This window comes from Panthera pardus, unplaced genomic scaffold (genome assembly GCF_024362965.1).
Source record: "Panthera pardus isolate Hobbes unplaced genomic scaffold, ASM2436296v1 HiC_scaffold_17, whole genome shotgun sequence".
Classification (NCBI taxonomy): Eukaryota; Metazoa; Chordata; class Mammalia; order Carnivora; family Felidae; genus Panthera; species Panthera pardus.
In genome coordinates, this window is record NW_026526732.1 from 141,852,250 (window position 1) to 141,868,869 (window position 16,620).

General features: G+C 46.2%; 1 protein-coding gene across 5 annotated transcripts in view; it reads right to left on the minus strand.

The window, feature by feature from the left end:
- Nucleotides 1–16,620, minus strand: part of DAAM2 (dishevelled associated activator of morphogenesis 2) — a 118,811-nt gene that overhangs the window by 27,759 nt on the left and 74,432 nt on the right. For all 5 annotated transcript variants that reach the window (XM_019457023.2, XM_019457024.2, XM_019457027.2 and 2 more), the window contains 10 exons: nt 16,068–16,162; nt 12,871–13,204; nt 11,896–12,006; nt 10,599–10,702; nt 9,421–9,487; nt 7,821–7,938; nt 5,671–5,809; nt 2,186–2,244; nt 1,866–2,050; nt 957–1,256 (listed from right to left, as the gene is read on the minus strand). In XM_019457023.2, the coding sequence (XP_019312568.2) occupies nt 957–1,256; nt 1,866–2,050; nt 2,186–2,244; nt 5,671–5,809; nt 7,821–7,938; nt 9,421–9,487; nt 10,599–10,702; nt 11,896–12,006; nt 12,871–13,204; nt 16,068–16,162 (1,512 nt within the window). The remainder of the gene's footprint in view (nt 1–956; nt 1,257–1,865; nt 2,051–2,185; nt 2,245–5,670; nt 5,810–7,820; nt 7,939–9,420; nt 9,488–10,598; nt 10,703–11,895; nt 12,007–12,870; nt 13,205–16,067; nt 16,163–16,620) is intronic.

Here is a 16,620-nt window from a genome sequence, read left to right on the forward strand (position 1 = left end):
CTCATTTAAGCTTGAATAGGAAGGTACAGTTATGAATTCTCCAAGAGTTAGACCAAAAGGCTGAGACAACAAGGCTAGAGGGCATACACTTGTCCCAGCTCTAAAATGATGTCTGCATGGCTGCTGCCGAAGTATGCATATGAGTCAGGCTAACTGAGCCCAGTTACACCTCATGGACAAAACCACAGGTCCTCTTAATAGCACTTAGTATAGAACCAGAGGCAGGGCTTGACCCAGGCTGGAACTGGCCTTAAATTACTAACTGTCTAATGCAACCAGGGCACCTCTCCTCCATGCTCATGTGAGTCCAACAGAGGAATCAACTCCCACACATGATCTGGGATCGGTGATTATTGGTGGATAATATTCTGAGGGTCTCTCACTACTTAGAAGTCTAGAAAAGTACTCAGTATGTTTACCTTCCCCCAGGAGGATGCCAAAATGGCTACATCTTGACATCAAACTGTTCATGGCAAGGGAGCTATCACTTCCCCTGCCATGGCCTCACAGTTTCAGTCCTTTGAACACACTGCCCTGATCTTTACCATCTCTAGACCTTGGCCCAAGATCTTTCCACCCTTTTCCTCAAATAGACCCTATCCTTAAAACTCTAGCCCAGCCATTGTGTTGTCTAGAAAGCGACCCTGGTTGGCCCATGCTCTGGTATCTATATCACTCCATTAACCCTCAGCACATACAAATTCCATCTGTAGATGGCTTTACCAACCTGAGCCTTAGCACATTCATGCCTCCTCATACCAGTGTAGATGTTCTTTCCAGTGGATGGTAAGCTGACTGCCATCAGCAATCCCAAATTCTGCATCTACTACCCCCTTATCCCCACCACAAAAACGAACCCAGGACAGGGGATCTACAAACAACGGAAGGCAATCCATGGGGCTGACTGGCATTGGCCATGGGAGAATGGGCCTACTGATCTTTTCTTTGTTGTTTACCTCATTAAGCTTGACCCAGTTGAAGGACTTCAGTGGATGAGAAGGCTGGGGGACACACTTCTTCCTGAGTGGGATATCACTGCTGGGGCAGGGGTCCGGAGGGAGAGGCAGGCCCATGCTGAAGCAAGGTGGGGCACCAGGGGGAGTGGGAGGCCCACCAGGTGGAAGAGGTGGTGGTGGCGGTGGGGGGCAGCAGGCGAAAGGTAGAGGGGGCGGGGGCGGAGGCAGGTCATTGGTTGTCATCGAGGAAGATAAGGTAAGTGGACCCCCAGGGGGTGGTGGGGAAGATACAGGTCCTGTCTGTGGGGAAACAGAAAAATAAAAAGGACAAATCCATCAGCAATGATGCCTTTCAGGTCCCCACCACACTATTCCTCTCCTTATTCTTATTCTTCATCCATAGTAGACCCCAATCCTGCTCTCACCTCCCACACACATTTTGCCCTCCCCCATTTCCTCTCTGTGACCCAAACATCCAACACACACATAGACACAACTACAGACACACACACATAGGTAAAACACATATACGTGACACTGGAAAAAGTCATAGTTATCACAATGCAACAGCAGGAATAATGCATACAGTTGTGTAGGCTATTGCCTGCACAGGGGTATCCAGCTGCACAGGTTGGGGGTGGGGGCAAAATAGCACCTGCACTATGCATTCTACTTCCTTGGACAAGGAAAGGGGAAATGCTCTTTTCACCCAGGGGATAGAGCATTTTTATTCTAATTAACGCAAAAGTAGCCACCCTTATAGCCTCAGAGATCTACTCTGTCCTGACCCAGGGTCCTCCTCTCACTTCTTCATCATGGGCTCCTTGGCCCTTCCTCACACCTGCTCTTCCCACAACATCCTGAAGGCCTCAGCTCAATGTGTAAAAGGAGAGGAGGATGTCTACATACTGAGATTTCACTGAGTTGGGCCACCAGCTCTGCCACTTGTCCTCGAGCCTGGCGCAGCTCCTGGGACTCTCGGGCCAGTTTGTCCTTCATCTTGTTCAGTGTCCGCATCATCTCTTCCTTCTCCAATGTCTTTGTCTCACATTCTCGCTCCTTTCTCTCCAGTCTGCTCACCAGCTCCATGTGTTCTGGGATAGGGGTGGAACCAGAGAGGAAATGGAAGAGAGAATATGCATATGTGTGTGTCTGCCTCTAACAGCTCCTGGGCTGGGCAGGGAAGAGTTTCAGTGGAGCGTGCAGTGGCTGTAGGCAGAGCCCCTTACCTTTCCGGAACTTTTCTGCCTGATCTCGCCACTGTTTCACTTCATTCTCATTGATGAGCCTGGTGGGGAGTACAGGGAAGGGTCTGTTGACTGTTGGCTCACAAGTTCCCAGAAGACATACCATCTTCCTATTCCCCACACTGGTTCCCTGATCTCCAGTCTGTCCAGCCACATCAAGGAAGCTAGGAATTTGAATCTCCAGGTTTCTCCAGGTCCCCAGCTTTCCCAGTTCTCATGTGTCTCTCCATGGATTGTGAAAGCTGAAAGGCCCCTTAGATAACTTATGATTCAACCACTTCATGATACAGTTGAAGCTCTTGAGACCAGATATGAAGACAATAGCTTGACTAATGGTAGAACTGGGACTAAATCTCAGGCTTCCTTTAGTTTTCTAATGACTTGTATCTCTTTGTAAAAATAATTTTTTTGCACTGAGATAGATAAAAATGTTGGCCTTACCATGCTCCAGACTTCCAAAGGCCAATGTGTAAGAACAAGAGAAATTGCCCATCCCAGCAACACAGGATGTATATGCTGAGGGTGAAGAGGGATGTATCGAAATCACAGATGCTCCTCACTCATGTCAAATTCTTGTAATGGGGATTAAAGCTATTACCTGGACACCAAAGTGTAGTAGAGGTAAAATTCCAAAGTGAGATACCAATAATCATTTTTTTTGTAACTCTGAAAATATGAAAATCATGAATCTTGGCTTTCTCCATCAGATCAAGATCTTAGAGGGGGCAGAGTATGAAAAGGGACATAATTTGTGAAGAGATGTCTTTGGAGAAAGCCATTGCTGTCTTTCTTGGGGGTGCTACCTCCTTCACCACCATCCAGTGGCTTTTTTGGACCCACTCAGAGAGTTTGGGCTCACATTCCCTGACGTTGGGAGGGAGGCATGGTAGACTTGGGTATGACTTGGTGACAGGCAGGTCCAAAGAATGAGGAAACATTAACCAGGAGAGTGGTGCTGTGCTGGGACCAGCCAGCACTCCTAGAGTTTTTTGGTACAGAGATTGCATGAGGGTTCCTCAAGGACCAAATGTGAGCGTCATGGGGAAACTGGGCTGATGTCATTTTAAGTCCTGTCCAAGATGTCCATATAGCAGAAAATTGGATACTTCAACACTGTGCCATTGTGCACTGGATTGCCAGTGAATCAGGAGGTGACTGAAGGGATGGTACCAACCAGCCCCAGGGGGCAGAAAGAAAAAAACAAAAAACCTTAAATGGCCAGTGACCAGGGTTTTATAGTGAGAGGCATGCAGCAAAGAAGTAGAAGATCCAGAAATAATTCATGTCTTTACCCATGTTCTAAGGCCAGAGAATAGAAAGCCTGTTCACTTAGTTACCTGATCAAGAAAGACCTTGTGCCTTCCTGCTTCCTGCCCCCACACTGCCTTATAGGGGTTAGAAACTAGTTAGCTAACAGAAAAGTGGTGTGTGGAAAGGGTTATTAGAAGAGAAACAGAGAAAGAAAGCCAATCATCACACATATCCTTTCCACTGCACCTTCCAGCCCCAGCCCGGGGAAGAGAGAGGTTTGAGGCTAAAGGCTAAATCAAATCTAGAATTCACATGGTTCTTCACATCTGGGACCAGTTCTTCTAGGTGCAGATTGGAGACTATATTGGTGGCTTAAAATGATCTTTGGCCTTCCACTGCCCAAGAAGCAGCAAAAACTTTATTGGAGCTGAGGCATTTTCACCCTCTGGCAGAGGAAAAGCTTCCCCCACTAAATAGTATAAAGAATTAATAGAAAACAAAAACAAAAATAAGAATAAAGCTACATTTTGATTACTTTGCTAGTTGCATTTGTCCAGCATACCAGGTAGGATTAACCACATCAATATCCAACTACTTGTACAAAAGAAAACAGTAGCACGAATAGTTCAAAAATCATTTTCCACCTGGCCTTGGAATGTGACATAATGAATCCTTGAGAGCCGGTTTATCTCTTTAAAGGGCAACTGGCTCAGACTTTCATTTACAGCAGCATTATCTACAGTAGCCAAGATATAGAAGCAGCCCAGGTCCATCGACTGATGAACGGATAAAGATGTGAGATATATATGTATATGTATGCACACACACATTCCATTGTACAACTTAGCCATAAAATGAATGAAATCTTCCCATTTGCAATGACATGGATGGAGCTAGACAGTATCATGCTAAGGAAATAAGTCAGAGAAAGACAAATACCAGATGATTTCACTCATATATGCAATTTAAAAAACAAAGCAAATGAGCAAAAGGTAAAACAGAGAGTTAAGAGAGACTCTTAACTATAGAGTACAAACTGATGGTTACCAGAGGGGAGGTGGGTGGGCGCATGTGTGAAACAGGTGATGGGGATTAAGGAGTGCACCTGTCACTCCTCACCTGTCTCACCTGTCATGAGAAGCACCAGGTGATGTATGGAAGTGTTGAATCACTACATTGCACACCTGAAACGAATATTACACTGCAGGTTAACTGGAAATTAAAATAAACACTTGAAAAAAGAAAGTAAAAGTTTAAAATTAAAAAACTGTGTTAACATCACATCTGTTATTAATTGATGTGACTTTAAACTTGGTTCTCTGTGTTTATCTATACACAGCGTCAAAGATAAGCCAGATGACCTTAGGCTCTGACATCCTTGTCCAATAGCCTTAGTTAAATTGCCATGCTCTTAGTGGTCAGCAAACTTTCTCTAAAGGATCAGAATAAATATTTTAGGTTTTGTATACCAGGTACAGTCTCTGTCACATATTCTTGTTTGTTTTTAAAAACTCTTTTAAAATGTAAAAACCATTCTTAGCTCATGGGCCATACTGAAGGAAGCAGGAGGATTGGAGTTAGCCCATAGACCATAGTTAATATGGTTGTTTATTAAAAATTTTTAATGTTTATTAATTTTTGAAAGACAGAGACAGACACAGAGTACAAGTGGGGGATGGGAAGGCAGAGAAGGAGACACAGAATCTGAGGCAGGCTCCAAGCTCCACGCTGTCAGCACAGAGCCCAACGTGGGATTCAAACCCACAAGCCAAGAGATCATGACCTGAGCCGAAGCTGGACGCTTAACTGACTGAGCCACCCAGGCGCCCCATAGTTTATATGTTTAAATTCTTCCTCTATCCACTCCATGCAATGGATCATTAAAAGTCGAGCACACCCCTTATAAATCTGTGCTGTTCAATGTGATAGTCTAACCATGTCATATGGCTATCCAAATTTAATTAAACCAAAATAAAAATATTAATTCAGTTCCTCAGCCACACTATCCACATGGCAAGTGCTCAGTGGCCATGTTTGGACAGTGCAGATATAGAACATTTCCATTATCTCAGAGAGTTCTGTTGGACAATGCTGCTTAAGGGGCATTTGGAGGTATGTGGTTTGAGAGAGGGAGTAGAGGTTTCACTGGTGAGACTCCAAGCAGGAGAGAGATGGGGAAGGAGGAGGAAGACAGGTAGGAGCTGGTCACTGCTCACATGTTGACGATGTTCTTGACGTTGAAGTTCTCCAAGGGAGCCAGGTCAGGGTCCACACCCCTCTCATCCTGGAGGACAATCTGCTGAAGGATGCGGTCCAGGAGCTGCCACTGCTGGAAGTAGCCACCATTCCGCTTGTCTGAGGAAGAATAGGCATCATATCTTTACTGAGCCCGGGAGCTCCCCTGAGGCCAGGCCCTAGAGTCACTGCCTGGGCCCGGGCTGGTGAGGCATGCCCTCTCCCTCCCTTGGCAAGCTCTCAGTCTGATGAGGGAGGCACTGATGCTGCTGATGCTGATGATGGAGACTCACAAATCTGGTCGTTTCTTGATGATCTGCAACTGACTATAAAAGTGTCAATGCTCTAGACATATTTTTCTACTCCCTGAAGTGCTACCTGGCTGCCTTCCTTCCCTGTAGGTACCCTGAGTAGCCTATGCCTTGGGAATGCAAATTGCCTTTTACATTATCTAAAAAAAGCACCTTTCAGAAAGTAAATCTGCTCCAAAATATTACCTGCTAAATAATGAAGTCTCCAGGGAAATTTAAAAAAAGAAAAGGTTTTAGGATTATCTGTGCTGTTGTTCTACAGTGAAAGATGAATGGAAACTAATTACAGGCATGCACTGAGAGACAGAGTGGGTTGGAACAGTGCTAATGGAATCCAGGCAGATTTCTTGGTGAAGGTGACCCTGAACTATGAAGGCAAGGGCTTGCACGTGGTGCCTGATCTCACAGGGCCCCACTCCCATCCCCTGTCATCATAATCTGGTGGGACATGGCCTTTCTTTTCATGCGCTAGCCACAAGCCTCTCTTCCTCAGTTCTTGAGCCCAAGTACTTTGTCTCAACTGACCACCAAGGGAGATCAACCAGCATGATCCTGACCTCAAAGTCAAACCACAAGCTTACGAGGTAGAAGGTCATGTCTGCAAAGCCCCATTTGGAGGCAAAAGAGACCCTCTGCATTGCCCATGGAACACCACACACAAAAACTCTTGAGGAGAAGTTGGGTTTCTCAGGGACTTCCTATGTCTTCCACAAAGATCTCTTGACTGAGCTTTGGACAATGGATAGCTCCCTGGTCTAGGCCACTGTGGTCATTTTCCTTTCCATCACTTCACTGCCACAGGAATTGCAAAGTGGTATAGTTTTATATTGGCCTTTCACCCAGGAAAGCAGGGTAAAGCCAGGTCACTGGCTCAGAGAAGTAGAACATGTTTCATCTAAAGCCATGACCCCAAAGAAACAAAAATTCTGTCATATGCACAGACTCACCCAGCCTCAAGTTCATACACCGTGGATCGGATATAATAATGTACACTCCTTAAATCATTTTGAGGCTTAAATCATTTCTGGCACACTGTGCCAGAGAACCTCGCATCACACATGGCCCAGAGGTGGCACATAGTAAGCTGTAGGTATTGCCACCATCACCATGAATACCAATGCCAGCATCATCAGCACTGAAGAGTCAGCCTAGATCATGAAGTTTGGCCATGCTAGCCTTCCAAATATCCAATTTTGTGAAGAGCTTCAATACCAAATGGTACAGTTATAGCTCATTTCAAATTTCATGCTGGGGTGGCTATTAGTGATTATGTGTGATTTATGAAGTCACTGTGCACCCCTGGATCTTAAGAGCTTAGCATCTGCTAAGCTTAGATGCTGACATTTGATATTTGTAAAGAGAAGCAGGGACAAGTGTGGTAAAGTGGAGCTCACCACGCCTAGATGCAGGAGCTGATAAAACCCTGAAAACAGGCATGCTCAGTGTATATCTGTGTTACTCCCCCAACCACAAAACTTCTTTTTTGGAGCTCCCCAAAAGGACTGACCGCTCACCTGCCGTTAGCTAACAGCCAGAGCTATTTGATTTTGCAATGATCAAGCTACTGCTTGCTAGACCAGGACATTAGCATTGCTCAGGGCCAAGACCCCAGCATCTCCCCTGGGTGACAGAGGATGTCCTGACCTCAAAGAGGGAGGCAAGAGAAAGGGCCTGAGTCCTGTGGCCAAGGCTCCCAGGGGCATGTGCGGAGGGAGACCCAGGCAGACTCACCAAGCCAAGGAGGTCCTGACACCCTGTCTCAACCTGTCCCCGGCCAAGGCTCAGGCCGGCTGAGGAAGTGGCAAGTGTGAGCTACTCACAGGGCATCTGCAGGCAGTGGTGCAGGACAGACAGCAAGCAGGGATAGGCCTCCGTGTGCTTTAGCTTCTTGTGGATCAGCTCGAACATTTGGGAAGCACTCTTGGTGTCGATGTGAACCTGAGGGAGTAGAGGGAACAGTGAATGGGGAGGGGGCAAGCAGCAGAAGAGGGGAGAAAACCCTGCTTCTATCCACTGCACCCCATTCCCCAGGACAATGCTCCTTCTTCTGCTTCTGGCCCAGGCTTAAAAAGAGAGGCATAGAGAGGTGCCTGGGTGGCTCAGGTGTCCAACTCTTGATTTTGGCTCAAGTCATGATCTCACGGTTCACGGGTTCAAGCCCCCTGTCAGACTCTGTGCTGGTAGCATGGAGCCTACTTGGGATTGTCCCCCCCTCCGCTCCCCCTCTCTCAAAAATAAATAAACTTAAAAAAAATAGAGAGACTGGGGTACCTGGGTGTCTCAGTTGGTTAAGTGTCCCACTTTGGCTCAGGTCACGATCTCGTGGTTTATGAGTTCGAGCCCTGTGTCAGGCTCTGTGCTGACAGCTCAGAGCCTGGAGCCTGCTTCGGATTCTATGTCTCCCTCTCTCTCTGCCCACTCATGCTCTCTCTCTCTCTCTTTCTCAAAAATAAATAAATATTAAAGAGAGAGAGAGAGAGAGAGAGAGAGAGAGAGAGAGAGAGAGAGAGAGGCTCAGAGAAAAGGAGGAGGAAGATGTCCTAATTATATGAAGCAGGATTTCTCAACCTCAGCACTATTGGCATCTTGAACCGGATCATTCTTTGTTGTAGGGAGCTGTCCTGTTCCCTGTAGGCTGTTCTGCAACATTCTTGGCCAAAACCTATCAAATGCCAGTGGCATCCACCTCACACCAGTCGCGATAACGAAAAATGTCTCCAGACGTTGCCAATGTCCACAGGGGGAGGAGGGAGCAAAGTCACTCCTGGCTGAGAACTATTAGTTAAACTAAGAGAAATGGGCATACACAACTCAAGAACCATGTAGAATAGCTGCACACAACTGGGGTTCAGATCCAAGATCTACCCTCTCACTGTGTGGCAGCAGGCAAGCTAATCTCAGTCTGCTTATCTGTGAATCAGGGCTTTTGTGACAATATAACGGGATGGGGCCTGGTGACTGCTGCACCACCAGAAGTAGGTTTCTATTTGGGTAGAGCTTTTCTAATACATTATTTAAGCAGCCAAACTGTGTATTTTCAGGATTACTGAGGCCTAAATAAAAAGTCAATTTGGTTGGTGAAGCATGATCTGGTTAGTGATGGGGAAAGGTGACTCAGGGAAGTTGCTGGAAGGCAGGGAGAAAAGTCCAGGAGAGGCATTTGAGACTAATCATGCGTAGGAACTGGCTCTCTTTCCTTTGGGGGTTGCAATCTCCCAGCAGGGGAGATGCCCTACCAGGTGAGGCCCCACAGAGCCAACACACTGCTGGGCTCCAGAAGTAGGACTTGGCCATGGGGGCCACTCACCAGGGAAGCCAGCCAACACTGGACCTAACACAGCACAGGATCCAGAGAAGATGCTTGTGGGGTCATCTGGGACCCCCCACCCTGCAGTCACCCCATTCCTTTAGGCTCCTCACCATGTCAAACCTCCTGGCTAGCTCCAAGTCATCCTCATTCCGGACCATCTCGAAGAAGTCTAAATGCCTAGATAGGATGGAGGGATAGAGAGACTAGATATTACCTCCATGACATCCCTGGTTGAGGGTTAAGTCCCACTGAGCCCCCAACCAAGTAAATCTGAAAGCTTCATTCAGTGAGGACAAGGAAAAACCAGACGGAAGCCACCTTTCTGTAGGCCAACACTCTCCTCTTTAATAGAATCCCATGTCCCTTCCTTAGGGAGGCCAGCCCAGGGTCCCATTAGCCTAGGATCAATCTTTCTCAGTTTGGGCACTATTGACATCTGTGGCTAGATTATCCTTGGTTGTGGGAAGCTTATTTGTGAGATGTAGAACGTTCAACAGCATTTCTGATCTCTACCCCCTAGATGCCAGTAGCAGCCCTCACCTTCAAAAATGTCTCCAGGCATAGCCAAATGTCCTCTGGGAGTAAAATTGCCCCCAGGCAAGGACCACTGTCCTGCCATCACCAGGGTTCTAATACTGTCCCCATGACAGCTCTCAAAGCCAAACTCTCTCATTTTCTACCCCAACCACTCCCTAACTCCAATTCAAAAGGATCTATCCTGTTTCCCTTAAGACCCAGGACAACAAAATAGTCTATATCAATGGGACAGAACCAGAGGGGACAGAGTTCACTGGGAACATATAGGAATTTAATTGCACCCTTTCATCAACAAGGACCTTTATCTGGACTTTTATTTGGGCTGGGGCATTTCCTTGCTAAGCAGGAGTGCTCTACAGGATGTTTAGCACTCCTGGTTTCCAACAGCCAATACCAGTTAGTATCTCCCAACCAGCCAGTCTTAAAACCAAAGAACACCCCCACGTTTCCAAATGCCCCCTGGGAGGGAGGTACTGCCATGGTTGAGGACTACTGGGTTCACCTGCCTATAACATCAGAGCTGAGAAAGAGGGTCAGCAAAGAGAGGAGGCAGGGACACAGGATCTGGGACAAGGAGGTGGGATTGCTATCTACCTCCCCCCCCCCCCAGCCACAGAGCTGATTCTGCATTGATACTGGGTATGGCAGGTGGTCTCCAGTGGGAAGGGCAGCCTCCTTGAAAGTCCTGATCATCCCCAACTGAGGTACTGTTCCCATACATCTGCAGTGGGGACAGGTGGCTGAGCCTTACTTGTCCAGGATGGCATTCTCATGCTGCCGGAGTTTGTCAATCACAGGCTGGATTCCCAGCATCAGGAACTCGTACCGTAGATGTAGGCGGAACTCCAGATTATCCTGGGGGTCCCCAAGGGAGGAACAGACTCATCAGCTTGTGGCTCTTCCACAAGAGTCCCCAGTGGCCCCCTCATCACTACTCCAGTCATCATCCCACACCACCTGCAACAACCCATCTGGAACTACTTCTAGTCCCAGACTTTCAAGAAAGGGCGGGAGGAGACACCTTTGACCTTGTTATTTACTCCCATTAGGTTTCCTGATTCACTTCTGTAAGTCTCTTACCAATTTTCTCAGCCTTTGGCATCAAAGAGCATCACTGTAGAGTGATGTAGAATATAAACTTTGACATCAGATAAATCTTGGTTTAAATCCCTGCTCTGACACTCACTAGTTTTGTGACTTTGGGAGAGCCTTAGTTTCCTCATCTTTAAAATGGGAATGATACTACTTACCTACAGGGGTGATATTCATTAAAAATTACCTAATGAAGTATGGTCACCAACTAATCAGAACAAATGTTAGTCCTAACAGCTAGTATTGACCAAGGTGATATCAGCATCTTAGGGACAGATTATTCCCCCAACCCACCTCACCTAACTCAGCTCATCAGGACTGGATGCAAGAAAAGCATGCTAGCAAAAAAGAGGGAAAAGTAGAGATCATTAAGTTGCCCCTTTTTGTCCTTCAACAAACTGACTTTGATCAGGGTATCTGATCCCCTTAGCATTTGGGGAGTTCACCTGCTTTTCAAGGTCTTCTTCAACTGTTGCTGTTTTTATGGCCTGAGAACCCCATTCTGACCCCAAAGGAAGGAAAATCAGGAGCCATACCCCCTAAAAGAAGGTGCCAGAGGGCATGACAAGCCAACTCGGAAATGAGTCCAGAAGTAGGTCTTTAGAAAGCTCTAGAAAGAAGAACCAACACTTGCCCTCCTTCCATAAATGAGAAGCCAGCATCAGCCAGCCAAGCTTGAGGTTTGTCCAGACTACACATAATACATGATGTTAGCCATGTAAGAATCTCCCCAAGAACCCTTCATGACAGTAAGGTACATGACAAGCTATTCTTTCTCAGCCCCAAGTGAAGGAGGCAAGAGTTGATAAAGATAATCTAAAGACGATGCTGATAGTAGAAACCACACCAACCAGCGGTCTTGGCCCCTTTTCTCTGCCACTTCTCCAGGAGGCACTTGCACATACTACCCCGGGATCCAGAAAGTCCACAAACAGTAAGGGCAAGAGATGCCTCACCTCTCCAGCTCCAGCATTGAGGACAGCGTTGATGAAGGACATGATGGCTGTTTTCAGATTCACTTCATCCCGGTACCGGCCCAAACTTCGGTCTAGCTCATTCAGCAGTGTCTGGATGGAAAGGCAGGACCGAAGAGGAAAGGCAGGCTCAGGATCTTACAGGTCCTGCCTCTGCATGTGCGCCCCCACCATTCTAGCTGCCTAGCATACCCCCTACACTCTCTCTACCCCATCTATCCAGCTTACCTCGGACCTTCCCAAAAGCTCAGCTTTTCCAAGAACCATCCTTTGCCTCTCCACACCTCTGTCTCAGTTCTGCCTTGCCTCCTCTCTACTCACCTCCGTGGCTTAGTTTATTTTGTGGGGGCAGTGCCGAAGTGCTGCCTTGGCACTTTACAGCTGTTTACAGCTCTAGCTGTTTATGGTTCATAAATCTTCCTGCCCAGCTTCTTGACAGCACGGACACTGCCTTTTACCTCTTCGGCATCTTCTGCAAAAGGTCAGGGCCCACTTTCTGCACAGAGTAGGTGCTTAAAAATGTTTGATGACAGAATAAACAAATAGCCTACACTGGTAGATAAACCATGGAGTTTGTACTACAGATCTGACATTTCAGATCTGTTGATACTGAGTCTACATAAGACACTTTATACTTACTATCTCATTACTTTTCTGGGGCAGGCCAGGGAGAAGAAAAAAGCATGGCATGAGCTTCTAGCACTCTTCCTGGGGTGCCCACAGTAAGCACTGGCCCAGGCAGAGGACCTAAAATCTTAGCCCCCGCAACTGCATTCGGTTCAACTTTGATGAGCCCCTATGATTAGCCAGGCACGGGGCTCAGAGATGTAGAGCCACAGACCCATAGTCCAGCCTCAAAGAACCCACGGTCCAGTGAAGAATCCATTTTTTCAGCCAAACCTGTATCTCTTAAGGGCCCTTAAGTCTTTCTAAGGAAGCCCCCACTAGGGCCCTCACCTGAAAGCGTGTCCGCTCAGCTGCATACACCTGGTAGTGTAGCATGGCCTGAAGCACCTTCTTGTGGCCTCCGGGCACCAAGCACACAGCACCCAGGATCTCCAGCACGGCCACCTTGGTCTTGCTGTTCTCTGTGCGCAGGCTCTGTGCAATGGTGCTGATGGCCTCCGGCTGCGCCAGCACATGTGCCCGCCCCTGGGAGTTGTTCATCAGAGCCTTGATGCAACCGATGAGGGAGGTGTGGATGCGACTTTCACAAGTAGCGTGATCCATGCTCCGGAGGAAATTCAGCAGACAAGTCAAACCCTCCAGTTCAATGAAGCGTGTCACAAACCTGTCCAGGCCAGAGCCATCAGCACAACCGATATCCTGAATTTGCATATTATTCTGTAACATTTGCCAATAGTTACCCTGTTACCTGCGACCACTGTGTCGTACCTACAGTAGCCACTTGGCTCATTTATAGAGTTTTCCTAAAGCACTGAAATCCTATCACCCTCACAGCAGACTCATGCCTTATTTGCACCTTAAATACCATGAATTTGCAGGTCATTAACTGACAGTTGCATAGCTACGATGGGGTATACGTGAAGGGAATGACCGTAGTAATTATCACTGTAATTATCATGGCTGTTAAACCTGAAAATTCATCTCCAGTGAGGATGGGAATTAACACAAATACAGTCAGAAGACAAAGAGGACTTCCAGATGGGGGCGGGTGGGGGATGCATCAGAGTCACTGAGTCACAGGACCGAGGCTAAGAAAGGTGCTCTTCAAGAGATCCTTAAGAAAATAGCTAAGTTATCTTGAATGGTAACAGAAAGCATTAAAAACCATTTAGTTCAGGGGTTCTTAACCTGGAGTCTGTGTTCTCCTAAGGGGTCTATGGCTAACATGCAGGGATCTATGAACTTGGATGGAGAAAAAAAAAAGTTAGACTTTTATTTTTGGTAACCTCTATGTGAAATGTACCATTTCCTTTGCTGATGAATGTAGGCAATACACTGTGGTTATTATCAGAATGTGACTTTGTCACTCAAAGAAATCAGCTATTTTCATATCAAATTATAATTGTTATAAGTATCAGCCCTTCAAAATTATGGTAGCTGCTAGTTCTTGCTCTTTAAGGCATAAAGCAGCACATATATTGCTATCTCACAAATGTTTAATATTTGGTTAACTGTGTTTCCATTTAATTGGTTTATTTTTAATCTTATCTATTTTTATCTACTTTATTATTTAAACACATCATTCTGATAAGCAGTCATTAGGTTTCATCCAGTGCCAGAGCCATTCGTGGCACACGTGTGCACACGCACACATACACAAGAGGCTTTGAACACTTGATTTAGTGGAAGAATAATGATCTAAGGAAAAGTCATAAATGGAACTGAGGGAGACGTTTTATCTAATTAATATGTTTGATCCCAAGTGTATTTGTTGTACTTCCATATTATTATATAGATATGCCTACAAAATAGAATATACTCTCAAAATAAGTTGTTAAAATGGGTATATTTGTTTCTATTATATGTTTTCTGTATACCACAGAATTTCCACCATGACTGTAACTTAATCAGAATTTTATTAAAGGAAAGAAAAATAAATCGAAGTGGAAGACAAACCTGGAAGCCTTCTCTCAACCCCTCTCCTTCCCGATGTCCTCATCCTTCCTGCGTCCCCTTCCCATACCAGCCTCCCACCCACACCTGAGCAGCCAGAAAGATTAAGGCACTCCCATTCTCCTGAGGCTTTAGTTTCAGGCTCCGGAAGTAGGAAGCTCAGCCCAGACCACTCACTCACTCACTCACTCACTCACTCACTCATTCACTCAGGCAGACCCACTGGTAAACATTTAACAACTGGCTCTCTGAAGAAGGAAGAAAAGGCCCGATTGTAGTGTCTTCCAATTTCCATGGTATAAATACTGCTAGCATAGCTGATTTCAAAGATATCAATGTGACATCTTTGAATGTGGAGTTGGGAAGTTGGAAAGAGATGCCTGCCTTCCAAGAGATGTTTATTGTGCCGTTGACCCTTGAATAACACGGGTTTGAACAGTATAGGTCCACTTCTATGGGAATTTTTTTCAACAAACACAGTACAATACTATAAATGTATTTTCCTTAAGATATTCTTAACATTTTCTTCTCTCTAGCTTACCTTATTATAAGAATACTGTATATAATACATATAACTTATAAATATGTGTTGATCAACTGTTTGTGTTATTGGTAAGGCTGCTGGTCAATGGTAGACTGTTAGTAGTTGAGTTTGGTGAGAGTCAAAAGTTATATATATGTGGATTTTTGACTGTGTGGGAGTCAGCGCCCCTAACACCTGCCTTGTTCAGGGTCAACAATATTTCCACCATGCTTATACAATGGGTGTAAACTCAAGAGTATATATGACAGTAAACAGCATACATAAAACTAAACTGTAGTAAGATCACTGGGTAATTAGAGAGTAATAAGTTTCAAATACTTAATTACTTTTGTTTTTGATATTATTTATTTAGTTTTAAGTTTATATGTTATATTCTAACTATAGTTACGTTTAACAAACAGCTTGCAAAACTGCTGAAAATTTAACAGCTCCCACAAGCAGGTGCAATCCAGCTCCCAGGCACAAAGAGAATCTATGGCTCTTTGCCCACTTTGGACCTTTACACAGTGTGGTCCTGGAAAGGGGAAGGGTCCTTCTTCTTAGCATTTGAGAAATCATTCCCTTTTCCTGGACTGTATCACACCTCCTCTACATGGCGGATTCTTGTCCACAGACACCACGTCTCCCCCTAGGCTGGGGCACTCATTCACAGAGCTCTTTCTTCTACACCTTGTCCATAAGGCCACCACCCTATGTCCCATTCTGTTTTTCCAAGACAAAAAAGCACCTGCCCTAAGTTTCTGCTCAGATAGCTCTTCAGGACCTAAGTTTTATGTCACATTCACATGCTCTTTGCCCTGGCTCCCTGCATGCCCGTCCTCTGGCAGCTTCCCAGCTCCTCAGAGGGAGGAAGAGTGGGAGGTTGCAAGTACAGCTGAGTGGGAGGAACTCTAGGCGATGCCCAGGGGTGGAGCCTATAAGGGGACTGAGTTGGGAGCAGAGCATTGGGTGAAGCTTCAGGAAATTGAGGGGAACCACCAAGGGAAGGGAACCACCAAAGTAAGTAGGAAGAGGAAACACAATGGGTCACCTCATGGGCTGTGTCCGGAGAGCCGTCTTCAGGTCTTCCACAACTTGGTTCCTCATCTCTGTCTCCTCCTCATCAAAAGCGTACAGACTCTGCATCTGAGGTAGGTGGAAGGGGGCAGAGGTCCTGCTGGGCTGCCTGAGCCCCAGCTCCCTGAACCACCCCACCCCCCCACACCCAGGTGTGACACAGGAGCCACCCTCGCCTCAGGAAGGGCAGGGCCTCCAGGAATGGTTCCTTCACTAAGAACACCAAATTCTGAGAAGAGCCAAGCTCCAGTCCTAGACGTCACTTTCCTCATCTGTGAAATAGGGAGAATTATTGGCTCAGCTTGTTTCCCAAGACTGTGTGAAATACAAATGGTTAATAGATGTTTTTGTTTTAATGTTTATTTATTTTTAAAGAAAGAGAGAGAGAGAGAGAGACAGAGAGACAGAGAGACAGAGAGACAGAGCAGGGAGTGGGGGAGAGAGAGAGAATCCCAAGCAGGCTCTGTGCTGTCAGCACAGAGCCTGATGTGGGGCTCGATCTCACAAACCATGAGATCATGACCTGA